The sequence below is a fragment of the Chrysochloris asiatica genome, unplaced genomic scaffold (assembly GCF_000296735.1).
Source record: "Chrysochloris asiatica unplaced genomic scaffold, ChrAsi1.0 scaffold00077, whole genome shotgun sequence".
NCBI classification, from domain to species: Eukaryota; Metazoa; Chordata; class Mammalia; order Afrosoricida; family Chrysochloridae; genus Chrysochloris; species Chrysochloris asiatica.
In genome coordinates this window covers 11,468,186-11,493,240 of record NW_006408595.1, presented here as the reverse complement: position 1 = coordinate 11,493,240, position 25,055 = coordinate 11,468,186, and the positions used below count along the sequence as shown (strand labels likewise).

The 25,055-nt window shown below is 36.4% G+C and overlaps 1 protein-coding gene across 1 annotated transcript in view; it reads right to left on the bottom strand.

The window, feature by feature from the left end:
- ARID2 (AT rich interactive domain 2 (ARID, RFX-like)) overlaps window positions 1-25,055 on the bottom strand; it is a 254,138-nt gene that overhangs the window by 228,449 nt on the left and 634 nt on the right. The window contains exon 3 of the mRNA XM_006865323.1: window positions 24,207-24,304. Coding sequence (XP_006865385.1) covers window positions 24,207-24,304 — 98 coding nt within the window. The remainder of the gene's footprint in view (window positions 1-24,206; window positions 24,305-25,055) is intronic.

Here is a 25,055-nt window from a genome sequence, read left to right as displayed (position 1 = left end):
AGGGGGGGGGCTTCTTTTATCCCTTAAATTAGATTCTAATGGTGCTCAATATCTTTCCCTCAACATAATAAGATCTGAATAGTGTGCAATATTTTCCCCTTCTTTGTATTGCCTAAATTGCTTACAATGAACACGCATACTATACTTTGATAATGAACAAAAAATAAAATTTAAATCTGAAAAAGTAATAAAACTTGACACTTGATGGGTTCTCAGTAAGCAAGTATCTGCTGATTAAAATCTTGAATTACATTTACATTTAGAGATATTTCTATAAGACTACTTTTTACCACCTCAAGAACTATGAATCTGCTTGGTACAAAGCACCATTTCATTATCTTTCACCTAGATTATTTTATTAATCCTTTAGTAAGTCTCCTTGCTTCTGCTGTGTGTAGTCTAGTCAGTTCTGCCCGATAGCAACCCTGTATAGAGTTTCCAAGGCAATAAATCTTTACAGTAGCAGAAAGCCTCGTTTTTCTATGCAGAGTGGCTGGTGTTTTGAATTGCTGACCTTGTGATTAGCAACCCAATGCATAACCTACTACACCACCAGGGCTTCTAATTTAGGCACAGCAAAAAAAATTCAGAAAGATCCAAATGATGACACTTCAGATCTTTCTGTGTTTTTTGCTGTGTCTAAATTAGGAGAAACTCAGAAAATTTAACTTTTGTCAAAGACAGAGACCTTACAGAGGCCTTAAAACATCCTGTACTTGCTCTCTCTTATCTCTCTGATCTAGAATTTTCCTCCTCATCTCTTCCTCTATCACTAACTATAGCCTCTTTGGCCACTTTACTGTTCAATGAACACACCAGGCAAGCTTTCTTGCTGTTCATTCTTATCCACCTGTTTTGCTTCTGCTCCTTCAGATTTTAGTAACATGTCACCCACTTGCAAAGGTTTTTCTTGTCCACGCTACATAAGCATGTAACAGTCCACCATCCTCAAATAATCTTTTATTAGCTTCTTTTTCTCCTTGTATTTATTATTTAATACATTCTGTTTTACTTATTTGCTACCTGTCTCCTTTCCCTAGCCTCTATAGGAAGAGATTTTTCTCTGTTTTCATTATCTGTGAGGGGTCTTCAAAAATTCAAGAAAAATTCCATTACATTTAATTCCACTTTTCCACAATTTTTGAAGCTCCCTCATATATTCATTGCATAGAATAATGCCTAGTACATAACAAGTGATGAACCATTATTCAATGAAAGACTGAATGAATAAAGGCCAATAATATTGTTCACAGAGGTTCAAAGCTTCATCTCTGAAGACAAGAGACCTGAATCAAATTCCAACCCCCAAACTTTGTAGTTGTATGACCTTTCCAAATTACTTAGCTTCCTTCAATCTTGGTTTTCTATAAAATGGTTCCACTGACATCAATCTAATAGGATGGTTTCAAGGATTAGAATTATACAGGTTGAATACAGTACCTAGCAAATAGTAAATGCTCAATAAATGTTTTCAGTTATTGATGATAATGAACATTCCTAACTCCCAAAATGCCTCACTGACTTAACATTTCTAGTATCATTAAAAAAAAAAAAGTAATTAGATCTTTATATGCCCGTTTAAAAGAAAGTCAACATTACTATGGATCAAATCTATGTAGTAGATTATATCATAACCTTTACCATAGATTACATAAAGTGAAATACAGAGTTAGCAGTACTGTGTGGCACTGTGGGTTAATGCACGAGACTGCAAAGTCATTTGAACTACAAGGTCTGTGGTTCAAGCTCACCAGATGCTTCTTGGAAATCCTATACAGGGTTGCTATGGGTCAAAACTGACTCGGTGGCACTTAACAACAACAACAACAACAACAGTGTACAAAAAAAAGTGCTATATAAAATATCACATTTATCATAGAACTGATTCTTGGTGCTTGATTCATAAAACCACACAAGAAAAGGTTGTTTAGGGCCAGACTAGTGGGATGTTCTATCATTAATTCCATGACTACTTTAATAAATTTTCAATTCTTTCAGCATTTCCAAGATCAGATTTCCCATTTGCTAAGGGGCTCACCATGCCCAACTGAGGTTCATAGAAAACTGCACTGGCAGAGGATCCTGGCTCAAATCAACTATGTCAGATACTGAGTAAGGAAATTCAGAAATTACATAAACATTAAAAAAAATGTTTGACCCCAAGACCTCATTAATAGGAAAATAAGAGCAGTGAATTTTATAGTTCATAAAACTAAGCTCCACACTTGACACCAATACTTATCAGCAATGTTACTTAAAGGCATTGTAGAGTTCTTGTGAAACCCCAATAAAATAAATATTTGTGGATGTTCTGTGTCTGTGTGTGTGTATATAAAGTATATATAATGTATACTGTAAAGTACACTTATTGTTGTCATTATTGTTAAGTGCCATCGAGCTGGTTCCAACTCATATTGACCCTGTAAAGGGTTTCCGAGGAATGGCTGGTGAGTTTGACCCACCGATCCTGTGGTTCAAATAGACCTTGTGATACAGTGCATTATCCTGCAGTACACAAATTTTATTACCAAAAAAACACAATATAAAAGGATGTTTAAAATAAAAAGTCATAATCCCACAGACAATCCAATCTTCATCATTTTTATTACCTTTAAATATGAGGGAGTTTGTCTTCATATATGAGAGCGCTTCAGAAAGTTCATGAAAAATTTGAATTAAAAGAAAATGGCAATTTTCCCATGAACTACTTTGAAGCCCTCCCATACTTTACCCAAAAAAAAAAAAAAAAAAGTTAAAAACATGTACACTTGTGTGAAGACCATATAGTATGCTTTTTCTAGAGCCAGATGGCCCAGACTCACATAACTCCTGAGCTCACTAGCTATGTGACCTTGGGCAAGGTTCTTAAAAAATCTTTGTCCTGTTTTCTTATCTATAACATGGGCACAATAACAATACATATTATTGTTGAAGGAAGAAGAAATTATGTAAACCACTAACTACAGTGCTTGGTAAGTGGCAAAAAATGCTAGCATCTAAAAATCAAAAGAATAAATTTGGTACTCTCCTTTTAAAAAACTTATTATATCATAAACAAAAATGCACTATTATTTAAAATGTAATAAAAAGGAGTCTTTCATAAAGACTTTTTGTTGGTGCTATTAAGTGTCATCGAGTTGGTTCCAACTCATAGTGACTCTGTATAAGGGCTTCTGAGACTGTCAAATTTTGTAGGCGCAGATAGTTTCATCTTTCTCCTGAGAAGCAGCTGGTAGGCTCACACCGCTGACCTTGTGTGGTTAGCCCAATCCTACAGAGCCACCATGCTTCCTATAAAACTTTAGGTTACTTTATATACACCTCATTCTTTACATCAATCTCCCTACCAACACTTTTTCTTGATATTTTATAATGTGTAATCTATTGCCTCATATTTCCAGCAGAGGTCTCCATCTAAAAAATAAATGTACCAGACTGAAAACTTTAGTGTCTCTGGGTTATGAAAACAACGATAGCCACTAATTAACGCCCAGCTTTATCAAATGTGTAAATTTAAAGTTTCTGAAGTAAAGAATTTAAAATTAAATAAAATATCTGTAGTAAAAGTGACTTTCCCAGTGACAGTCATATGTTTTGCTGTAGGTTCTCCAATCATACTGGTCTTATAAACACAATCCTTTGGAAAAAAGGGGGAAAGAATACAATTATGGGTACAAATAATAAACCAAATGCAAAATTTATCACCTCTACTGTCCAACAATTTAATACCTAGGTTTCACAGATGGTATAAGTCAGTAGAATCAACTTAATGTAAAAGTCAAAGTCACATTTTAAAGTAGCTAAGAAATCTCTGACAACCTTCTAAAAGTAATGCTCTTTTAAAACCGAACCAAATGGCTACTACAATAAAGGCAGCTCTGAACTGGCTTCTACTTTTCCTTTCCATCATTCAGTGACAGTGATCTTAAACAAATCAATTAACTTTATATAGTCCTGAGTTGCCTTTTCAGTAAAATAATATCTAGCCTACCAGAAAGCAGGGAACTAGACCATCTTCTTAAAATCCCTTCTAGTTCTAAGAAGGATGCTGGTATGAATTCATAGATTTAGTAACCCAAATCAATTGCAGCTAGTTACATGCTTTTCACTATCTTAAGAAACCTAAATTTCCAGTATGGTGGCACAAACGGTGAACCACTCGATAACTAACTGAAAGCTTGGGGATTCATATTCATCCATAGGCAACTTGCAAGAAAGATCTGGTGATCTACTTTGGAAAGGTAATCACAATGAAAATCCTATGTGGAGTTCTAATCTGACACAATGGGTCACTGCCATGAGTTGAAATCAACTCCACACAACTGTTTATAGAGTTTGGGTTATAAAAAGAGCAATGTTCCGGAGAACAAACAAGATGGCGGATCAGGTGGACATGTAGTAAAGAGCTCCGCCAACAACAACACAGAATACCCAACCAAGCATGCTCAGGGGATGGTCCCAGAACTCTGAAACACATATAAAGGAATGTTTGGAAGGTTGGAAGGCTTACAGATGGGGGAATTTGTGGCAGAAGCAAGAAATCCGACTCATAGCAACCCTCTATAGGGTTTCCGAGGAGTACCTGGTGGGTTTAAACCTTTTGATTTTCAGTCCAGTGCTTAGCCTACAGCACCACACCAGGAGTTCATACAAATAATAGACTATTTTTAAAACAACAATAGACTATTTAAAATAAACAAAAGACATGAACCAAAGTCTACTGGTGAGGTGCTACAGGATAAGCACTGTATTTCTAACTGTAAGGTCAGTAGTTCAAATCCACTACCTGCTCCTCAGAAACCCTATACAGGGTCGCTATGACTTGGAACCAACTCTACAGCTCTTAACAACAAACTCTATTATATAAAACATGAAGGCTATAAGTAAATCTGACTTCAAAGTCTGACAATACTGCTTATTCAATAATGGGACAAAGGAATTCTGCTATACAGATTATAGTTAAACTTAGTAAAACATAGGGAGTTAAGATATTACGTTATGAAAATATAGTAGGTAGTATCTCAGTGAGAAACTGCTAGAGGCAGCGAACTAAAGTCAATGTCAAGCCAATGAAAGGATGCCCACTCTTCCCCAAAGCTTTCCTTGTATGGAGGTACTATATGGAAGTATTGGTCAATATAATTTGACAAAAGAAAATAATAAAAGGTATTAGTCAATGCAATTAGACAAAAGAAAAAAAATCAGAAGCACATAGATGCAAAGCATAGTGGTTACGAATTAAGCTGCGAACCTTAAGATCAGCAGTTCAAAACTACCAGCTGTTCCACAGGAAAAAGATGAGGCTTTCTGCTCCCGTAAAGATTTACAGCCTAGGAAACCCTGTACAGGGTCGCTATGAGTCAGAATCGACTCCATGGCACATAACTACCACCACCATCACTATTTGCAGATGACATACTAATACAAATACATCTGGCTGATTTTAAAAAATTGATTAACAAAACTAATACAAGTAGTAAAATAATTCAGTAAGCTAACAAATTACACACATATATAAAAATAGCTTTCATAACAAACAACTAGAAAATACAATGGAAGAAAAAAACCACACTTATAATAGGAACAAAAAATATAATTAAGAGTAAACTTAACAAGAAATATTCAAAATCTAAGGAAACACTTGAGAGATACACACTCCTTGTTTTTGAACAGGATAACTCAAAGTCATCAAGATGTCAGCTCTCTTAACGTAATTTAGAAATTTAATACAATATCCATAAAGAAACCAACAAGCATTTTTTTTCTGTAAATAAATCGCTATTAAAGTATCAACTGGAAAAACAAATATAAAAGAATACTCAAGAAAAAACCCTGTTTAAAAAAAGAACTATGAGACGGGAATGATATTGCTGCTACTGTATGCCATCCGGTCCCAACTCCTGACAACCCTGGTGTACTGCTTCAGGATAAACACTGGACTGCTAACCACAAGATCGACTCTCCTCAGAAACCCTATACAGGGTAGCTATGAGTTGGAACCGACTCAACAACATAAATAAATAAATTAAGTAACAGTAAGATACTATTTGTCACCTCTCACATTTGTAAAACTTAAAAAGCTTTACAAACACATGGAAAGACTATGGGGAATAGACACATTCATATACTATTGAGGAAAAGCAATACGGTTTTCTCTTACAAAGCGGAATTTGATAATATTTAACAAAGCTACAAATGGAATCCTGGTGTGGTGCTGCAGAATAAGCAATGGACTGCTAACCACAAGATCAGCAGTCCAAACCTACCTGCCATTCCTTGGAAACTCTATACAGTGTTTTTATTGAGTTGGATATACTCAATGGCATTTAACAACACACGAACTATAACAAAATACCTTGAGACACTGGGCTTGGGGTTTAGGACCATAGGTCCTGCAAGGTCAATTGGTAAAACAGGCACAAAGACAGTTTTCTACATTCTAAAGATTGGGGTCTTAAGAGTGACCATCTAAGATATATAACTATTGGTTTCTTCCCATCGGGAGCAAAAAAGAGTGTAGAAAATCAGAGACACAAAGAAACAATTAGTCGAAATGACTAAGGGACCACAAAAACCACAGCCTCCTCTACCAAGAGATCAGAGGAACTAGATGGTGCCACACTACCACTACCATCTACTCTGACTGGGATCACAATAGAAGGAAGGTCATGGCCAAAGTGGGAGGAAAAACAATGTAGAACAAAATCCAAAATTATAAAAAAGAGCAGACTTATTGGTCTGAAAGAGACTGGTAGAACCCCAAGACTATGGCCCTTGTTGTTGTTGTCAAGTGCCATCAAGTCAGAACTGACTCATAGCGACCCCATGCACAGCAGAACGAAACAATGTCCGATCCTGGGCCAACCTCACTACCGCCGCCACACATGACGCCATCAATGATGTCACCTGGCCAATCCATCTCGTTGGGGGTCTTTCTCTTTTTCTCTGACCCTCCACCTTACCCAGTATGACATCCTTCTCCAGCGACTGTTCTCTCCGGACAATGTGTCCAAAGTATGAGAGACGAAGCTTAGCCATCTTGGCCTCCAAGGAGCACTCTGGTTGTACTTCTTCCAAAACAGATCTATTGGTTCTTTTGGCAGTCCATGGCACTTTCAGTATTCTCCTCCAACACCACAACTCAAAGGCATCAATTCTTCTATGCTCTTCCTTATTCACTGTCCAGCTTTCGCATCCATATGAGGTTTTTGAAAATACCATGGCTTGGGTCAGGCGTACCTTAGTCCTCCAAGCTGACATCACTGCTCTTCAGTACTTTAAAAAGTTCCTGTGCAGCAGATTTGCCCAATGCAATACGTCGTCTGATCTCCTGACTGCTGCTTCTGCGAGTGTTGATAGTTGATCCAAGAAGAATGAAGTCCTTGACAACCTCAATCTCTTCTCCATTGATAAGAATGCTGTTTATTGGTCCAGTGGTGAGGATTTCTGTTTTCTCTACATTGAGTTGTAATCCATACATAAGGCTGTGCTCTTTAATCTTCATCAGTAAATATTTTAAGTCCTCTTCACTTTCAGCAAGCAAGGTTGTTGTATCATCTCATTAACAACCTATCTCAGGTTGTTAATAAGTCTCCCTCCAATCCTGATGCCACGTTTTCCTTCATAGAACCCAGCTTCTCGTATTATTTGCTCAGCATACATATTGAACAAGGATGGTGAAAGAGCACAACCCTGTCGCACACCTTTCCCAATTTTAAAACATTCAGTGTTCCCATGTTCTGTTCGAACAACTGCCTCTTGGTCCAGGTACAGATTTCTCAGAAGTACAATTAAGTGTTCTGGAATACTCATACTTCTCAATGTTGTCTATAGCTTGTCATGATCCACATAATTGAAAGCCTTCGCATAGTCAATAAAGAACAGGTAAACACAGCTCTAGGGATTACCTTTCAGCCAAACGACAGACATACCTATAAAGTGAACAACATCACCCCTGAGGAATGCACTTCTCAAAACAATCAACCAAATGAGATCAAAAGGGCAGCATTTGTCCAAAAACAAAGCTCAAAAGGCAGAAAAGGGAAAATGGAAACAGTGAACCCAAGGAAGAAGTGGGAAGAGTGCTGTTTGTTGTTGTTGTTATGTGCCGTGGAGTCGGTTCTGACTCATAGCGACCCTGTACAGGGTTTCTGAGGCTGTAAATCTTCCTCCCGTGGAACAGAAAACCTCATCTTTCTCCCGCGGAACAGCTGGCAGTTTTGAACTGCTGACCCTGAAGATAGCAGCCAGATTCGTAACCACTACGCTACCAAAGCTCCTTTACATTATGGGAATTACAAGCAATGCTACAAAACAAAATGTATATATACTGCTAAATGAAAAACTAATTTGCTCTATAAATTTTCACCTACTCTGGTAGCGTAGTGGTTACGAATCGGGCTGCGAACCTTAAGGTCAGCGGTTCGAAACTACCAGCTGCTCCGCGGGAGAAAGATGAGGCATTCTACTCCCGTAAAGATTTACACCCTCGGAAACCCTGTGCAGGGTCGCTATGGGTCGGAACCGACTCGACAGCACATAACAACAACAACAAACCACAACTTATGAAAAAAAAATTACCCGAAGGAAAAAAAGTGATATATACATTTAGTCTTTGACTATTGGGTCTATCACCTCTTTAGTAATTTATTCTGAAGACTTATCTCCAAAAATTTTAAATAAGTTTGCATAAAGTTAATTAGGTTTGTAAAAAATTACTCACTAAGACATTATTTGCAATTGTAAAATAATGTAAATAACTAAGCACCGTTATATAGGGAACTAGTTGAATAAACTAGAACACATTCATGCAACTGTGAAAAAAGAATATGTAACTGTGAAAAAAGGGAATAGGATTAATCTCTATGAACTGATTTAAAGTAATTTTCAATGTTGTTGTTGTTGTTAAGTGCCGTCAAGTCAGTTTCGACCCATAGCAACCCTGAAAGGGTTTCTGAGGCTGTAAATCTTTACGGGAGCAGAACGCCTCATCTTTCTCCCGCGGAGCAGCTGGTAGTTTCGAACTGCTGATCTTGCGGTTCGCAGCCCGATTTGTAACCACTACGCTACCAAAGCTATAATTAGCTAAAAAAGAAAAAAAGGGCAAAGTACCAAAAAAGTATGTTTTCAATTAAACAAATAGAAGAGTGTGTGTGTGGTAAGTATACATGTATGCTAATTTTTACAAAAATAAATACAGTTTTAAAAACTAAGGAAAACAGTTTCTAATAGAGAATAGATGGGAATGGGGTAGAAAACATATGGAATGGAGTAACTCCTCAGTATACTTCTAAAAATTTCAATTAAAAAATCTTACTATTTTATATACTCATAAAAATTAAATGAACAAGAAATGAGGAAAATAAAAATTAATATAAATTTAAAAATATGACTCTCGTATTCAAATGAATAGCAAACACAGGTGGGGAGGGGTGACAAGCACTGAATTTTCAGAATACTTTATATGCCATGTATACAAACAAATCTTTAACTTCACCTGGTAGGTTTGTTGTTTGTTTGTAGGAGGTAGCATGGGTATGGCAATTCTAAAACTATTCCATGCATATAGCAGAATTGAGGAAACAAATATACTACTGTTGGGAACTCACTGTGGGAACAAGGAGATACATGGAGTGGAAAAAGAAAGAAACGATGGTATGGACTATATTTAGAGGTGTCAGTATAGTCTCATGGTTTTCAAAATATGTATTTATCTAAATCTATTTCCTAGCTTTTTTATTTGAAACAGCCTGGAAGCAATTATATGCCAATAGCAATCAGCACATCTACTACCCAAATCTTGGTTTCTAAATACCATTCCACAAGAAAAATCAGGACTCCTCGGAAAAATAGCAAATACTAGGGCTGTGTAGGCAAAATACAGGTTGACCTTGAGATTTTACTGGGTAGATTGCAGGAAGATCTCAAAAAGGATGAAAATATCTTAAAGGAAAACAAGAGACAGCATTTGAAAGGACAAATCTGGGACAATTTGAGCAGCAAAATGTGTAACAGCAACGATTGTATCTCATTGTATAAAATGTTGTTGTTAGGTGCCATTGGTACCAACTCATAGTGACCTTATACACAGCAGAACAAAACACTGCTAGATCCTGGGCCAACCTCACTATTGTTGTCACACTAAAGCCCACTGATGCTGCTACTTTGCCAATCCATCTCACTGGGGGTCTTCCTCTTTTTCTCTGACCCTCCACATTACCAAACATGGTATCCTTCTCTAGCAACCGGTTCCTCCTGACAATATGTCTGAAGTATCAGAGAAGAAGTTCAGCCATCGTGGCCTCCAAGGAGCACACTGGCTGCACTTCTTCCAATACAGATCTGTTGGTTCTTTTGGCAGCCCACAGCACTTTCAATATTCTCCTCCAACACCATAATTCAAATGCATCAATTCTTCTATGGTCTTCCTTGTTCACTGTCCAACTTTCGCATGCATATGAGGTTATTGAAAATACCATAGCTTGGGTCAGGCACACCGTAGTCCTCAAGCTGACATTTTTGCTTTTCAACACTTTAAAAAGGTCTTGTGCAGCAGATTTGCCTAATGCAATACGTCATTTGATTTCTTGACTGAAATAGTAATCTAATAAATAAACAAGCATGAAAAATTTTTCCTTACTATAGATGGTCAACTAATAAGTGGAAAAGAAAGGACAGAATTTAAAAATAAACATTTTACACCCGTCATAATAACTGATTCAGGCAGGAATCATCAATAGACATAACAACTCTTGGGTAAAAGTTTGATGGTGAACAAGGTATTCACACAGTCTTCAAGTGTGTTACCGCAGATTATTTAGTTACAATGGGAAAATGGTTATTTTACAAGGGAGAAGCTTTGAAGATACCATCTCAACCAAAATTAAAATCACCAATAATGGGATGAAGTGACATCATGCATCTCCTGCCAAAACTATCTACCCCGAGTCTAATCCTGAAAACACATCAAGACAAATCCAAATTCTATTGTACATCTGGCACATACTATTCAAAATAGGCAAATTATCATTGAAGAAACAAAAAGGCTGAAGAAATGTGACAACTAACGCAACACAAGGTCCACAATTCTATTTGAGTTAGGTAAGGGGCATGTAAGACTGCCATAAAAGTCATCTTTGAGGGAATACACGAGCAGGCATGTAACCCTGCTAGCGACCATGGTGGTCTGCTGATGAGGGGAAGTGGGGGAAAAGCAGCAATGAAGATGTGGGCTGAGTCCAACCCCGTTCAATAGACTCCCGTCAACCTGGAACGAGACCTGGTCTGGCCAGCAGTATAGTGAGACCTAGGGACCTCAGTCCATGAAGAGGGACATAGTCACAGAGGGCTAGAGTGGAGAATGAAGGATCCAGCGGATAGGAAGTGAGGGGAGATGCATACTTGCATGCCCATACTTGTAGATGTACCCATTTTTCAATGTCTGGATGATCAGAACTCGACTAGAGGAAGAAGAGGAAAAAAAGTCTAATCCGCTACAATCTGATGTACTTGACCTATATTTATGGATGTAGTACTTTAACTTAAGACATCGGCTACCTAAAATGGGGAACTATAGAGGCACGAAGTGACTGGCTTACAAGTTTCCAAGAGGGAGTTTAGTTTCAGAGTGTGCAGGGGAAGGTAGAATCTCCAGTGAGTGATTTTCAACCTGTCTAAAGGACAGGGGATAAGATTCTTGTGGTTTAATAGTGAATAACTGTTACTAGGACTGACTGGGATAGTTGCAAATGTAAAGGTAGATGTTTTGTAACTAAAGGAGAGGAGTGGTTCATCTTGCAGCCCAGGAGTGAAGGACCCTGGGACCATCAAGGGAGAAGAGGATGGGAGTGTGGGACCCTATCCAGAGAAACAGTGACACCAGAGATGGAGGCAAAGACAATGACGTGGAGAAATGGAACGACTGGGGACGCTAGCTAGACTTACGGAGGGACAGGAGCTGTGTGCTGACGGCAGGTGGGGAGGGAGAGAGGCTTGCAAGGTATTGCAGAGTATGCTCTTTGGTTGTTTGGAACGATTATATATTCCTGAGTGCTTCAGTATACATCCCAAAAAAACCAGAGGAAATAGAAGCAAATGCTATTTAATGATGATGCATGGACAGGATTGTAGTCATTGCAATGATATGAAATATGACAGGATGAGTGTAAAGCTGATGCTCTCCCATGTAAACTATCACTCAAATTCACACACACACACACACACACACACACAAGAAGACATCTTTGAGACAACTGGAAAAATTTTAATAAGGTCTGTATTTTAGGTAACACAACTGCATTTGTGTTACGTTTTCTGAATTTGGTAATTGTACTGTGATCATGTAAGACAATATCCTTGTTCTTAAGTGCCATATACTAAATTTAGGAGTAAAAGGAAATGGTACCTGTAACTTTCTCTTAATGATTCTACTACAGTAATAATATACCAATAATGTGTGAATGTATACATACACAGAAACCATCACATATAAAAATAAAACTATAAAAGTGTAAAAGTGACAAAATATTAACAACTGACTGGTTGATTGTTGCTGTTATTAAATACTGTCAACTCAGTTCTGAATCTTAGTTTCTGAGTGGCTGGTGGGTCTGAACAGTCGACCTTGTGGTTAGCAGTCCAGTGCTTATCCTACAGCGCCATGCCAGAATTAGTTGCTATAAATAAGACTGGCTACACAAGAGTTCACAGATCAACCGATAGCAAAAAATGTAACAATTTTTAAAGAAAAAACATGGTAATGAAAGAAAACATTTTAGACAGGTTAGTTTAGATAGGTTCACTCTAAATTGAACAGAATTATGCATTGGCAATGTGGGCTTCCTGGAAAGACTTCAGAAGTGCGACTTTAATGATGTAAACAAACTAATAATTAAGATTATGCCAAACCAACACTTTACCAGTGTTGAGAGACCCAACTACTTGGAGGTACAGTCAGCTAAAGTTCTAACTACTGTTTATGAAATACTAAGTAGTCTGGTCCCAGTTCAAGTAAATTGAAATTTTCACTTTATCCATTAATGGACAATGTGATGGCCGTGAGTATTATTACCAACAAATTAAAATTAAGCCTATCTCTGAAGTACACAAGCTAAGTATTTTCTGTATAAGGTCCTCACTTACAGTTTTTCTCAATTTAACAGAAGAATATTCTACTGACTTCATGTACACTCATATTAACATTTATTAAAATATCATCACTGGGTTAGGAGAGGTACGAACTAAAATTTTACCCTAAAATACTTCACTGTAAAATATGCTTATGATCTAAATATGTAATAAACACAATCTTTATACACACATCCACTGACCACTGGACACTAATTTACCAAGTCTAACAGTACGAACACAAAAAGCAACACCAGAATAATAGATATTTGCTATAGTTTGCCATAAGAAATATACCCAAACAACAGATTATTATAAAATCTTATAACAATTCTATTTCATAAAAAGCAACATTATACTTTAGTTTCATTATATGGTAATGAAAAAAAAAATCATTCATTGATTAAAAATAAAAGCTGAACATACCTGGAACACAGAATACACCTGAAGTCATTTAGCAACAACGGATAATGGAGGTTATGTATAAGATAATGCTTTATAAAATGTAAAGCAGGTTTATCATCAACGAAGGCAATGGGGAGTTGGGAGGTGGGAATACAGAATCTGAAAATAAGTAAAGCATACTTTTCTGACTAGCAATTAGGCTTATTTACACTTAAGATTAGGAATTGGATATAATCTACAGCCTATCTTTAAAAAGAAGTTGCCCATATGCCCAGGAAGAAAAAAGCTTGAGTGGTGTAAATCGTTTTTCACTAAGATTTATTTTTCCTAAAAATAATAATAATTCTAAAATTTAAAATGATAAAAATAAAATCTTACATAAGACAGTGCTCTGGAAAAGAAAGGTTAAAGTGCATTCAACAAAACAAACTATTTCTAGTACTATAATTTTTTCAATAAAAGTGTATACAAATTAACTCCTGTAAGTAGTACTGGGACAGCCAAAACCTCAATATTTCAAATAAAACAAATGGTATTCTTCTTCTGAGGAAGAATATAATAAAATCCTAAACAGAAAAAAATGCATGCATTAAGAAAATTCTCTAATTAGGAATAACTGAAGAAAAACTTATTTTAAATTAATTTCATACAAATTCAGTAAATACAGTTATGATGAGTTAGAATTGTGGTTCGTTTACCATTTTATTTTCTTTAACTGAAGTGGAGCCCTTGTTAACTCCTCTGGAACCCACAAAGTCTAGGGTGTGCCCAGACTCTAACAGGTGCAGCTTGAGCAGGTGCCCCTAGACCAGATGTCACATAGAGGTTTTGTTCTTGATGTAGTCCTTGCCAGCATACTGATGCCAAGTTAAACCAGTTATATCATCAGCTAAATTGGTTTCATTACAATACTTGGATCAGCTGTTCTCACACTTAGTGTACTTAAAAATCACCTGGGTACTCTTTTTAAAAATATAAATTTTCAGATTATTAATACCTGAAATCACCAATCAATCTTATTATCACTAAAAAGCAACAGTCCTGGTATGGCACTGCAGGCTAATGCACTAGACTACAAGGTTGTTTTTAACAGCTAGGCTGGCGGTTCAAACTTGCCAGTCACTCTCCTTGGAAACCCTATATAGGGTTACTATGTGTCAAAACTGACTCGACACTACTTAACAAAAAGGCATTATATGGAGTCCTAGTATAGCGCTGTAGGATAAGCACTGGACTGCTAACCACAAGGTTGGCGATTCAATTCCACCAACTGCTCCTTGGAAACCCTATACAAGGTCACTATGAGTCGGAACTGACTTGACAGCACATAACAACAAAAAGATAGCGTGGCACTGTAGGATAAATACTAGACTACTAACCACATGGTTAGAAATTACCAGCTGTTTCATGGGAGAAAGATGAGGCTTTCTGCTCCTGTAAAGATTTACAGCCTCGGAAATTTACAGGGTCCTATGAGTCGGTTCTGACTCTACAGAACATCACCACCACCAGTAACCACAAGATATGGAGTCTTGGTGTGGCACTGTAGGTTAATGTGCTGAACTGCAAAGTCAGTTTGAACCATAAGCAAAGTCAGTGGTTCAAGCTCACCAGCTGCTCCTCGGAAATCCTATGCAGGGTTGCTATGGGTCAGAACCGATTCTATGGCACTTAACAACAACTAAGCACAAGATAAGCAGTTCAAATCCACCAACTGCTCCTGAGAAACCCCTATATAGGATCACTGTGAGTCAGAACCAACTCAACAGCACTTCACAAGGCATATAAGCCTCATGAAAGAATGAAATGTACAGCACTACCAATTAGCTATGCTTTAAAGAACTGAATCTAAATGCCATCAAAGTTGCTCTGGTAGCGTAGTGGTTACGAGTCCGGCTGCTAACCTCAAGCTCAGCAGTTCAAAACTACTAGTCATTCCATAGGAGAAAGATGAGACTTGCTGCTCCCATAAAGATCTACAGCCTCAGAAACATTATGCAGCTGGATCGCTATGAGTTGGAACCAATTCCATGGCACATAACCACCACCACCACGAAATGCCATCAACATTTACATCTATTCGTTCTCAAGGAACAAGTTAATGGGCATTGTGATTGTTGTTAGTTGCCCTTGAGTTCATTTCAAGGAAGTAATCAACCAAATCCAGAATGAGAGGCATTTTAATGGAAAAGTGACCCTTTACTTCTGATAAATCAATGACATGGAGGGAAGAAGACAAAGGAACTATTAAGACACTAATAAAACAGCCAAACAACAACAAAAACTAGATTCTTCCTGTGGTCCTACCACAAAATTCTGTTTCAGTAAGAAGGGTGGAGTCTTGCAAACACTCACTTAGATATTAATGGACTATGGACTGTCATTTTTGGACAATTCAGAATGTGATAACTAATCCTAGATATCACCTAGAATACTGCAGTTACAAGTTATTGAAATTTACTTAGCTAACAGGGTATAAAAACATATCTTAGAGAAATGAATTAACCCTATTTACAACATAATGAATATGCAAAAAATATCTAAACACAAGTAAAATTTCGTTAACTGTTTTGAAACAGAAAAATGTTTGACTTAATTTTAAAAATACAATTTTTAGAAAGCTTAATGAAATCCACAAATGACCAGGAAACTACTGTTATGGATTAACACATGAAAATATGTGTTAAATACCTGGTTTTATACCTGTGTATACAGAGTCGCTATGAGTTGGAACTGACTACACAGAACTTAACAACACCTGCATATGACTGTTTGGAAATAATGCTTTTCTTTTTTTATGTTAATAAATCTTAAAGTCTAATCACTAAGCCCAATAACTTATGAATAATAAAAAGTTCGTTAGATCAGAGTCACGTGGAAGGAGATGAAAGAAGCCATGTGATGATTATCTACAAGTCAAGAAATGCCAAGGATTGTTGAAATTACTAGAAGCTGAAACAGACAAGTAAGAACCTCCAATGGCATTCCCTAAATTCAAATTTCTAGCCTCCTGACCTGTGAGAATATAAATTGCTGTTCTTTAAAGACGTCCACATGTGGTGATTTGTGCTATGACAGCACTAGCAAACTAAGACACTGAGGGTAACAATTTGCTCTAAACTATCTCTATTCCAGGTGCCCCAAAAGTTTTATTTCCTAAATGAACACCACTGTACATATATATACGTATATATGTATTTTTTGTGCACTTTTGAATAAACATAATCTATTCCCCTATCTTTTAATTCTATAGATAACTAAACTAACCACATTATTTACAGTTGTCTTAAATTTAAAAGCCAGTATTTTTGCTTTTTATAAAAATATTATTTCTATCTGTAAAATAATCTTTAATCCTAACATCTTTGCTTAAAAAAAAAAAACAAAAAAAAACTCCAGTAAGTCTGGTCCTTAAACAAAACAATTTTGCCCTATAATCAAAATCCATAGAACGTCTCAGTTTTTAAAGTTATAGAAATGACGGACAGCCGCTCTGCGGGAGAAAGATGAAGGTTTCTGCTCCCGTACAGGTTTACAGCTTTGGAAACCCTGTGCAGGGTCACTATAAACAAGAACCGACTCCACGATACTTAACAACAACAACATCATCATATTTCAACAAAAGCAATGATTATTCTACAAAACAGAAGTTTTGGTGTGGTGCTGAAGGATAAGAACTGGACTGCTAACTGCAAGGTGGGAGGTTCAAACCTACCAGCCCCTTCTCAGAAACCCTATACAGGGTCACTGAGTTGAAACTGACTCAACACCACTTAACAATTCTACAAAATAATCTGATAAATGATTCTGCCACAATTCTCTAGACAGACTTTTAGACATATTTAAAAAACAAAAAATTTAATACAAATAATCTGTTAAAATAGAAACATCTAGTTAGAATTATAGGCAACAGGGAGAAAGAGTTACTAGCCTTCTGAGAGCTGCTGACTCAAGAATCGTAAATGAAAGGAAGAATACTGTCTTGTACAGACTAAACGAATCAAATAAAATTGACTGCAATTTCTACTGTTGTGAGGAATATCATGCTAACAAATGAACCACTGCCTGAAACTTAAAAACTCATGTGCTTGTATATTTTGTCATTTGTCCTGTATCACTTTATAAGAGTAAGAAAAATATCATTATGCATCTACAATGACATTTTCCCTAATTCTGGACCAACTAGACCTTTTCAAAGATTACAAATTCAACTCCTTTTCTCCAACACTTGAACTGCAATAACCCTTAACCTTCTTTTCCTGACAATGAAAATCCCCTCTCTGAACAATCATTTTCCAAGTATTACCAATGTAATTCTGCACACCTATAAGGTTATATAACTAATAACTCTAATTTAAAATTACTTAAACCTGTATTTTACATATATATATATATATATATATATATAAAGAAAATATTACTACCTCTCAACTCATTTTTCCCATTGTTTTATCTACTTAAAATGTTTCTTAACTTACTTTTTTTTTCTTTTCTCAGAGTTACCCAACAGTATTTCAATAAGGCAGGGAACGAAAACAATGTTTCCATAAATTTTCTAGAGATCCACAATGCACATTAATAAAATAAAGTCTCTAAGAAGTCCTGCAATCAAGTAATCCAAGTTCAGTTTTACTGCTCTAAGTAGTGTTGCCTTTTCTCAAGGAAATGTTAGAAAATTAGTACTTCATACAGCTTAAACTGGGAACTTCTACTCTCAATGATCCTAAATACCAAAGAATGTAGTGATGGCAAATAAAAACAGAGAAAAAGAATCCTCCCTCCCTTGACCCTTCCCTGACCCATATGCCCCGTATTCCTCAGTCAGATAAGTTCCATTTTACCATTAAACCTTAGGATGTTCTATAAATACCACTTTGGAAAATGCCCAATAAGTAACCATCACAGAATAATAATGAAAACTATAAATGATTTACCTACCACTTCTAAAATTCAAGGAATTAAAACATTGTATTTTTTCCTTTCCCAATTTCCAACTTCATTCCATTTGGAAATGTGATAGATTCATTAAATGACATACTTATCTATCAAAGAAGTTAAAGTAGATTTCACAACTATGAAAATACCGAATCCACAACAGAGGAAATAACAGGATTATAAAGGAATGCTCTTATTCATAAATAGACATTTTTACTTAACAGCTAAGGTAAAAATTCTTAATGCAAAAGTATTTAAACATATTTGCAAGTTATAGCGTTTAGTTTGTACCATTAGTGAAATTTATAATTTTATGTCTTAGAAAGAATTAATATTAAATTAATTCTATTTGGCGGCCATTAAGCTGTTTTGTATGGATAACCAAAACAGAGTTTGTAGGAGTTAACTTAACCTAGCTGAGCTTTGAGCAGTCTTTCTTCAACTGTCTCCACTTTCTATTCTTCTTGTTAAAAAGCTTGCATGCCCTTTAAAATGTAACAGAATATCAGAAGGCATAAAAATTGGTTTTGTTCAAAAGGAAAGGGTAGTTTGTAAACTTAAAATATATGTATGAATAATTTACTTAGATACAATTGTTCTATTCTCCATATCATTTTTATTTTCCTTTTTTGAACAGAACAATCTCTTGTTCTGTTGAGCAATTCACAAATTTAACATCTTTATTTACTTATTTATTATAATTTCTGAAAGCTAACCTCTAGTAATTCATAAAAGACTGTCTCTTAAAATAACATCTGTGTGGTGGATAAAAATTACAGAACTTATGAGAATATTCATTCCATTTAACTGACTATATACTGGTGGTAGTGGTGTGCTGTGGAGTCAGTTGCGACTCATAGCAACCCTGCATAGGGTTTCTGAAGCTGTAAGTCTTTACAGGAGCAGAAAGCCTCATCTTTCCATGGAACTGGTAGTTTTGAACTGATGACCTTGAGGTTAGCAGCCCAACTTTTAACCACTACGATACCAGAGCTCCTCATTAGGAGTCCTATTATACCACTGTGGGTGGGAAAAGCACCGGACTGCAACATCAGTTAGAACCAAAAGGTCGGCAGTTCAAACTTTCCAGCCACTCCCTGAAAAACCCTCTATAGGGTTGGTGGGTTGGAACCGACTCAACGGTACTTAAGTGAATTTGAACCACTGCTTATCCTACAGAGTCACATTTTTGTCTACCACATAGATGTTATTTTACCAGAAAGTCTGTTGTGGATTACTAAATGTTAACTTTCAGAAATTATAATAAATAAAGACATCGAATTTGTGAATTGCTCAACACAACACAAATTGTTCTCCTGTTCAAGAAAGGAAAATAAAAATTATATGGAGACTAGAATAACAAAATTGGTATATATTCAAGTACAGTTCAAATCCACCCACCTAAAGGCACCACTGAAGAAAGGTCTGACAACCCACTGCCAAAAGATGACAGCCACAGAAAACGTTATGGAGTACAGTTCTACTCTGAGACACACGGTCACCATAAATTGAAATCAACTTCAAAGAAACTGACTTGGGGTTGGTTAGTCTGCTTTTAATCCACTGAGAAAAATAAATAAATTCATAATGCAATTGAAATTGTATAATTCAAGATAATAATGACAGGAGAAACTGCATCAGAAAACAAAAAGCAATCTACTTCAGAAAAATCAGCTACTGAAAGTCCTCCAGAGGTTCTTCTCTGATAGACACTGGGTTGCCAAGGGTTAGAATTACTCCAGGGCAATCGGTTTTCAGTTGAGCTGGGGAGGAGAGAAAGAGAATATATAGAAACTACCTGTAGTGTCAACTCAATTTTTCTGTAAAACTGCTCTGAAAAAGTGTATTAGTTAAAATTTTAAAAATTAAAAATTAAAAAAAAAAAAAGAAAATTTACTATGATGAGTGGCAATGACAATAAAACTTCACATTACTCTAAATGTTATTGTTATCTAGTCTGCTGACCCACATACACTCGACTCTCCTACCACCACCACCACCCATACACAACAGGATCAGTACATTGTGACACATAGGGTTTTCACTGTCTAATATTTGCCAGGCCTTTCTTCCTGGACTGTGTTAGTCCAGAGTTCCACTGAAACTTGTTCAGCGTAACTGCAACACGCAAACCTGCACTGACAAATGAGTGGTAACTGGCTGTACCTGCAGTGCATTGGCTGGGGATTGAACCTGGGTCTACCACATAGAAGGCTAGAATTCTAACACAGAATCACCATTGCCCTCAACCTAAAGGTTGGTACATTGGGAAAAAAAAAAAAAAAAATTAGAATTATAAGTGTCAGTGTCAGAACACAAGTAATAGTTTCATAAAATAACTTTTTAAATGTTCATGTCACCTCCTTTACAAAACATCAAGTTTTACAATGGAAGCATCAAGCTAACCTCAATTATAGCTACACTATTGGTACTAGTCAAAAAGTCTTCAGGTAAATATTTGAAGTATTTCCCTAGGTCTTCATACCAAGCCTTAGAGTTGACTAAAATAATAACAACAATTATCCTCTATCTGAACTTCAAAACATAAAAAGATAAAATCCAATGAGTATATATGCAACATAATGGGCACAGATGTACTTAGGCATAAATGTAACCATTTGTGACTGACAAACTGAATTCATAATAGACTTATTAAATATTAGTGAACACATGTCATGGACACAATTTTTTGTTCAATTAATGAATGCCCCCAAAAGTCACTTAATGTTTTTGCACTTTTAAATTCTCCATCTACAAAATACTTAGAGGGATGTCCGAGTAATCAACATTTGTGGAACACATTGCGCTATATATACATGCCAAGAGAGAGACTCAATGAAAATAATGTATACATATCATAGGTGATTGTACACGTTATCTGGTAGCACATACATTAAAACAAAGAATCATTTTAGGACTTAAGAAATTTTTGTAGACAGTTTATAAATGAGTAAACAATTGTCTTCATATAATCAAGCTAACTTGAGGCAGACGACTAAACTCAGCTCTCTATATTTAATGGCCTTGTTTGTATTTATATGAAAACAAACACAAAAATGTTAACATATTTACACGTCCAACATATTAGTTTGAAATTCCTTATTTCAGTGTCTAGGATACTATGAATGTATCATAAAATACTAGCCATGAAATTTAATAGTAAAATTACAGGGGGATGTGAGCAAATATTAGACTTGTAGAGTTAATGAGAAGTAGCATATTTTCTAATACTAATAATAATCTTCAATAGGTCAAATGAAAAAGCAGCTAACATTAAAAAAAAAAAAAATTCCACCTGTGACTTATGAAGCACACTGCATTATCTGGCTCATCAGAAACTATGATATTCAATTTGAAGAAGCCAAGAGGTAACTTACAAAGTCACTTGATTACTATTTCTTACTATGAAGAGGCACACTGGTTAAGTAACAGAATTGCTGTTAGAGCTTGTCATCCTGTCTGCCAGCTAAGATTTTTCAGAGGGAGGTGTAAAACTCAGCATAATACATGTTCTCTGTGCAATATTATACCACTAGGGAAAATTTCTTTCAAGATTGCTAGCACCCAATTTTTGACCAGCATATTCCTTTGTATTTCTTTACAAGCCATGCAAATCTTCACATGGTTTTATTTTCCAAAACAAATGCTTCAACTTTTTTCCTAGTAGCCTAGCTACAACTGTACAAAAACAAACCTGGAGAGTGACATATGGAGGAAAAACAAGTTTAGTTAAAGACATAGTTCAAAAAGCAGCTTCTAATCAGAGCAAAAAAGCCCAAACTGATCTGAGGACAATGTAAATAGCTGCAAACAACCTTGAAATTATATACCTCAAAACAGAGCCTATAATCATAATGAATGCATGATACACTTCCAGATAAAAATTTAAGTGGGAAAACAATATTTATGATTAACTTTTAAAAAAAAAATTAGAAGGCTACACATTTAATGCATTGTGCTAAAAATCCTGCTAGCATGAGCATAATAAACACTTCTGAAAAATATGCATTTCATTAATCTTATGTATCCTGTAGTACCTTTTATATATCACACTTTTAATCAATTAATCAATCCAATAACTATCAACCTAATGGTTAAACTGTGCAAAGACAAAACATTAATTTAGCAGTATTCCTTTCAATATTGTAAATTACAGTGGAATGAGCCTGTGGATACCACTACAAATATAAAATTGTATACTTTGTACTCCATTGCTAAATTCAGAGTTTGAGAGATTAACTTTTCAATTTGTTTCTAATTTAGCTCTTTATCTAAACATACTCTAACATACATGCTCTCATAGTAAAAATAGACAGCAATAAACCAAATTTAAAATTTCCATGCTCCTGTGTAACTCAGTAACTACTCCACAAAGTTATGAGAACTCTAGCTTCAAGCCTGAAGTCAATCTAAGCTAGCCAATAGAAAGTGCACCTGTGCAATTACTGCATTTCCTATTTCAGAATGCTGAACATGACACAGAATAACTGCATTTTGAGCAACAGTAAATGCAAAATTCAAATTGTGTGGAAATCACAGTATAGTAGAGAAGGCCATGCTGTAACACCAGTATTAAAAAGCAATAAACACAAGAATATTCTTTTAGTTTTAAATAACAACCAAAAATTAAGGATTCCATATGGGTGGTGAATCGGGCTGTGAACCGCAAGATGAACAGTTCGAAACTACCAGCTGTCCTGCGGGAGAAAGATGAGGCGTTCTGCTCCCGTAAAGATTTACAGCCTTGGAAACCTTGTGCAGGGTCGCTATGAGTCGTCCACGGCATATAACAACAACAACAAATGGGTGGTGGAACATTAAAAATAAAAGGCGATCTCATTATAAATTACAATGTGAAAATATCCCTAGGAAAAAAGCTACAAGAAAAATTACAAAATATATTCTCGAAACTTTACCACATACCGAGTATGATATATACTTTATCATATTGTTGTTGTTAAGTGCCACTGAGTCGATTCCGACCCATAGCGACCCTGTATAGGGTTTTCAAGGAGCAGCTGGTGAGCTTGAACTACCAACCTTGCACAGTTCAAGACTCTGCAGTCTGGCACTTTAACCCACAGTACCATACATAAAAGGAGAATAAGAGAATATATAAATCATAGTATTGTTTCAAGCACCCCAAATTTTCTAAAAGATATAAACATCTCCAATATTTTTTAATTCACTCAAAAATCAATGAAAAGTTATTTTTAAAACCACCCTGGTCACCCAGGGTACTAATGTTCTACAGAAACATCATACTTAAAGACTACTCAATGACATAGTACTGCACAGGTTTCACTTTGAAAATTCTGAAAGTCATAAAAAGGTAAAGGAGTTTCTAAAACAAAGAAAAACATTCTCAAGAGATACAAAGTTTCATTAACTGTCTCAACTCTTTTACTAAACATCACCTTTCTGCCCCTCCAAGGATATAGCAATCAATAACAATGTCACAAAAGAATGTTTACCAAGATGGAGTGGGGTGTCACCTGTAAAGATTTTGTATGAAAAATATCAACAATCCTAAAATAAGAGAGGAAAACTTTCACCTTCCTACAATCTCTCTGTGTTTATATTTAATGTTTCTCAGATTGAAATTAATAGGTAACTAATTTCAACTGTACTGTGTGCATGGTTTTGTTTTTGTTTGTTGTTTGTGCTAAAAGAGCAGTCTTCCCCCAAGTCCCATTAAGTCCCTAATTTCCAAATACTGTGGAAGAGTCACTACTACTCACCGCAAGTAATACTGTTTTAAAGCAAAGGCAGCGTTTGAACAACTTCTGGGAAAGTTGAACTCTTCAACAATTTCTCCCCACTGATTCTTCTCAGAAACCTGTTAAAAACACAGGCACACTTGTCTGAAAGTGCACAATCCAAGAAAACCCTATCCTAACTAGGGAATAAATACCCATTCTACAGAGATGTGGAGATATCTCAGGCATCAGGAGGTATTTCGGATCGATCCGTACGAGTTACTAAGCAAGAGCTGCTGGAATCACTATCTTTTCACCCGAGAGCCCTGTATTTAACAGCACTTGTTTTGTTTGGGGGGGTTTGGTGGGTTTGTTTTGTTTTTGAAGCCCGGACAATAACCAATCGCAAGTCCCTCTGTCGCCCCCTTTTAAATCTCAACGCGGTCCGTTTACACTTAAAAAAAAAAAAAAAAGTTCAAAAGGATCAATACTGTTCCGGACAGAGACGTCCGCGGGTTCTGGGGGGGCCGGGGCCGGGGCCGATTCCGATCCCTCTCCCAGATCTATCCATCTCCATAGGCCCTTTTTTGAGGCCTACAGCTTCTGCCTAGCCTTGAAGCCTAAGATGGCTATTTGGAGACAGGTCCTGGTTTCTTTTGTTAGCTGTATAAACCGAGGGCGACGGGGCCGAGGCTGTGCCCCCGGCTGCCGGGATCATTTCGCAGCCGATTATCGATGTTAAACCTGCCCGCGCTAATTTTGAGTTGCACGAAAACTGCTCTCAGAGTCTGTGTGTCTCTGTGTCTCCGCCAGTGCTAGAGCGGCAGCGGCGGCAGAGCTGACGAGCGAGCGAGCGGGCTGGCGGCGGGCGCGGGGCGGGCGCGGGGCTCG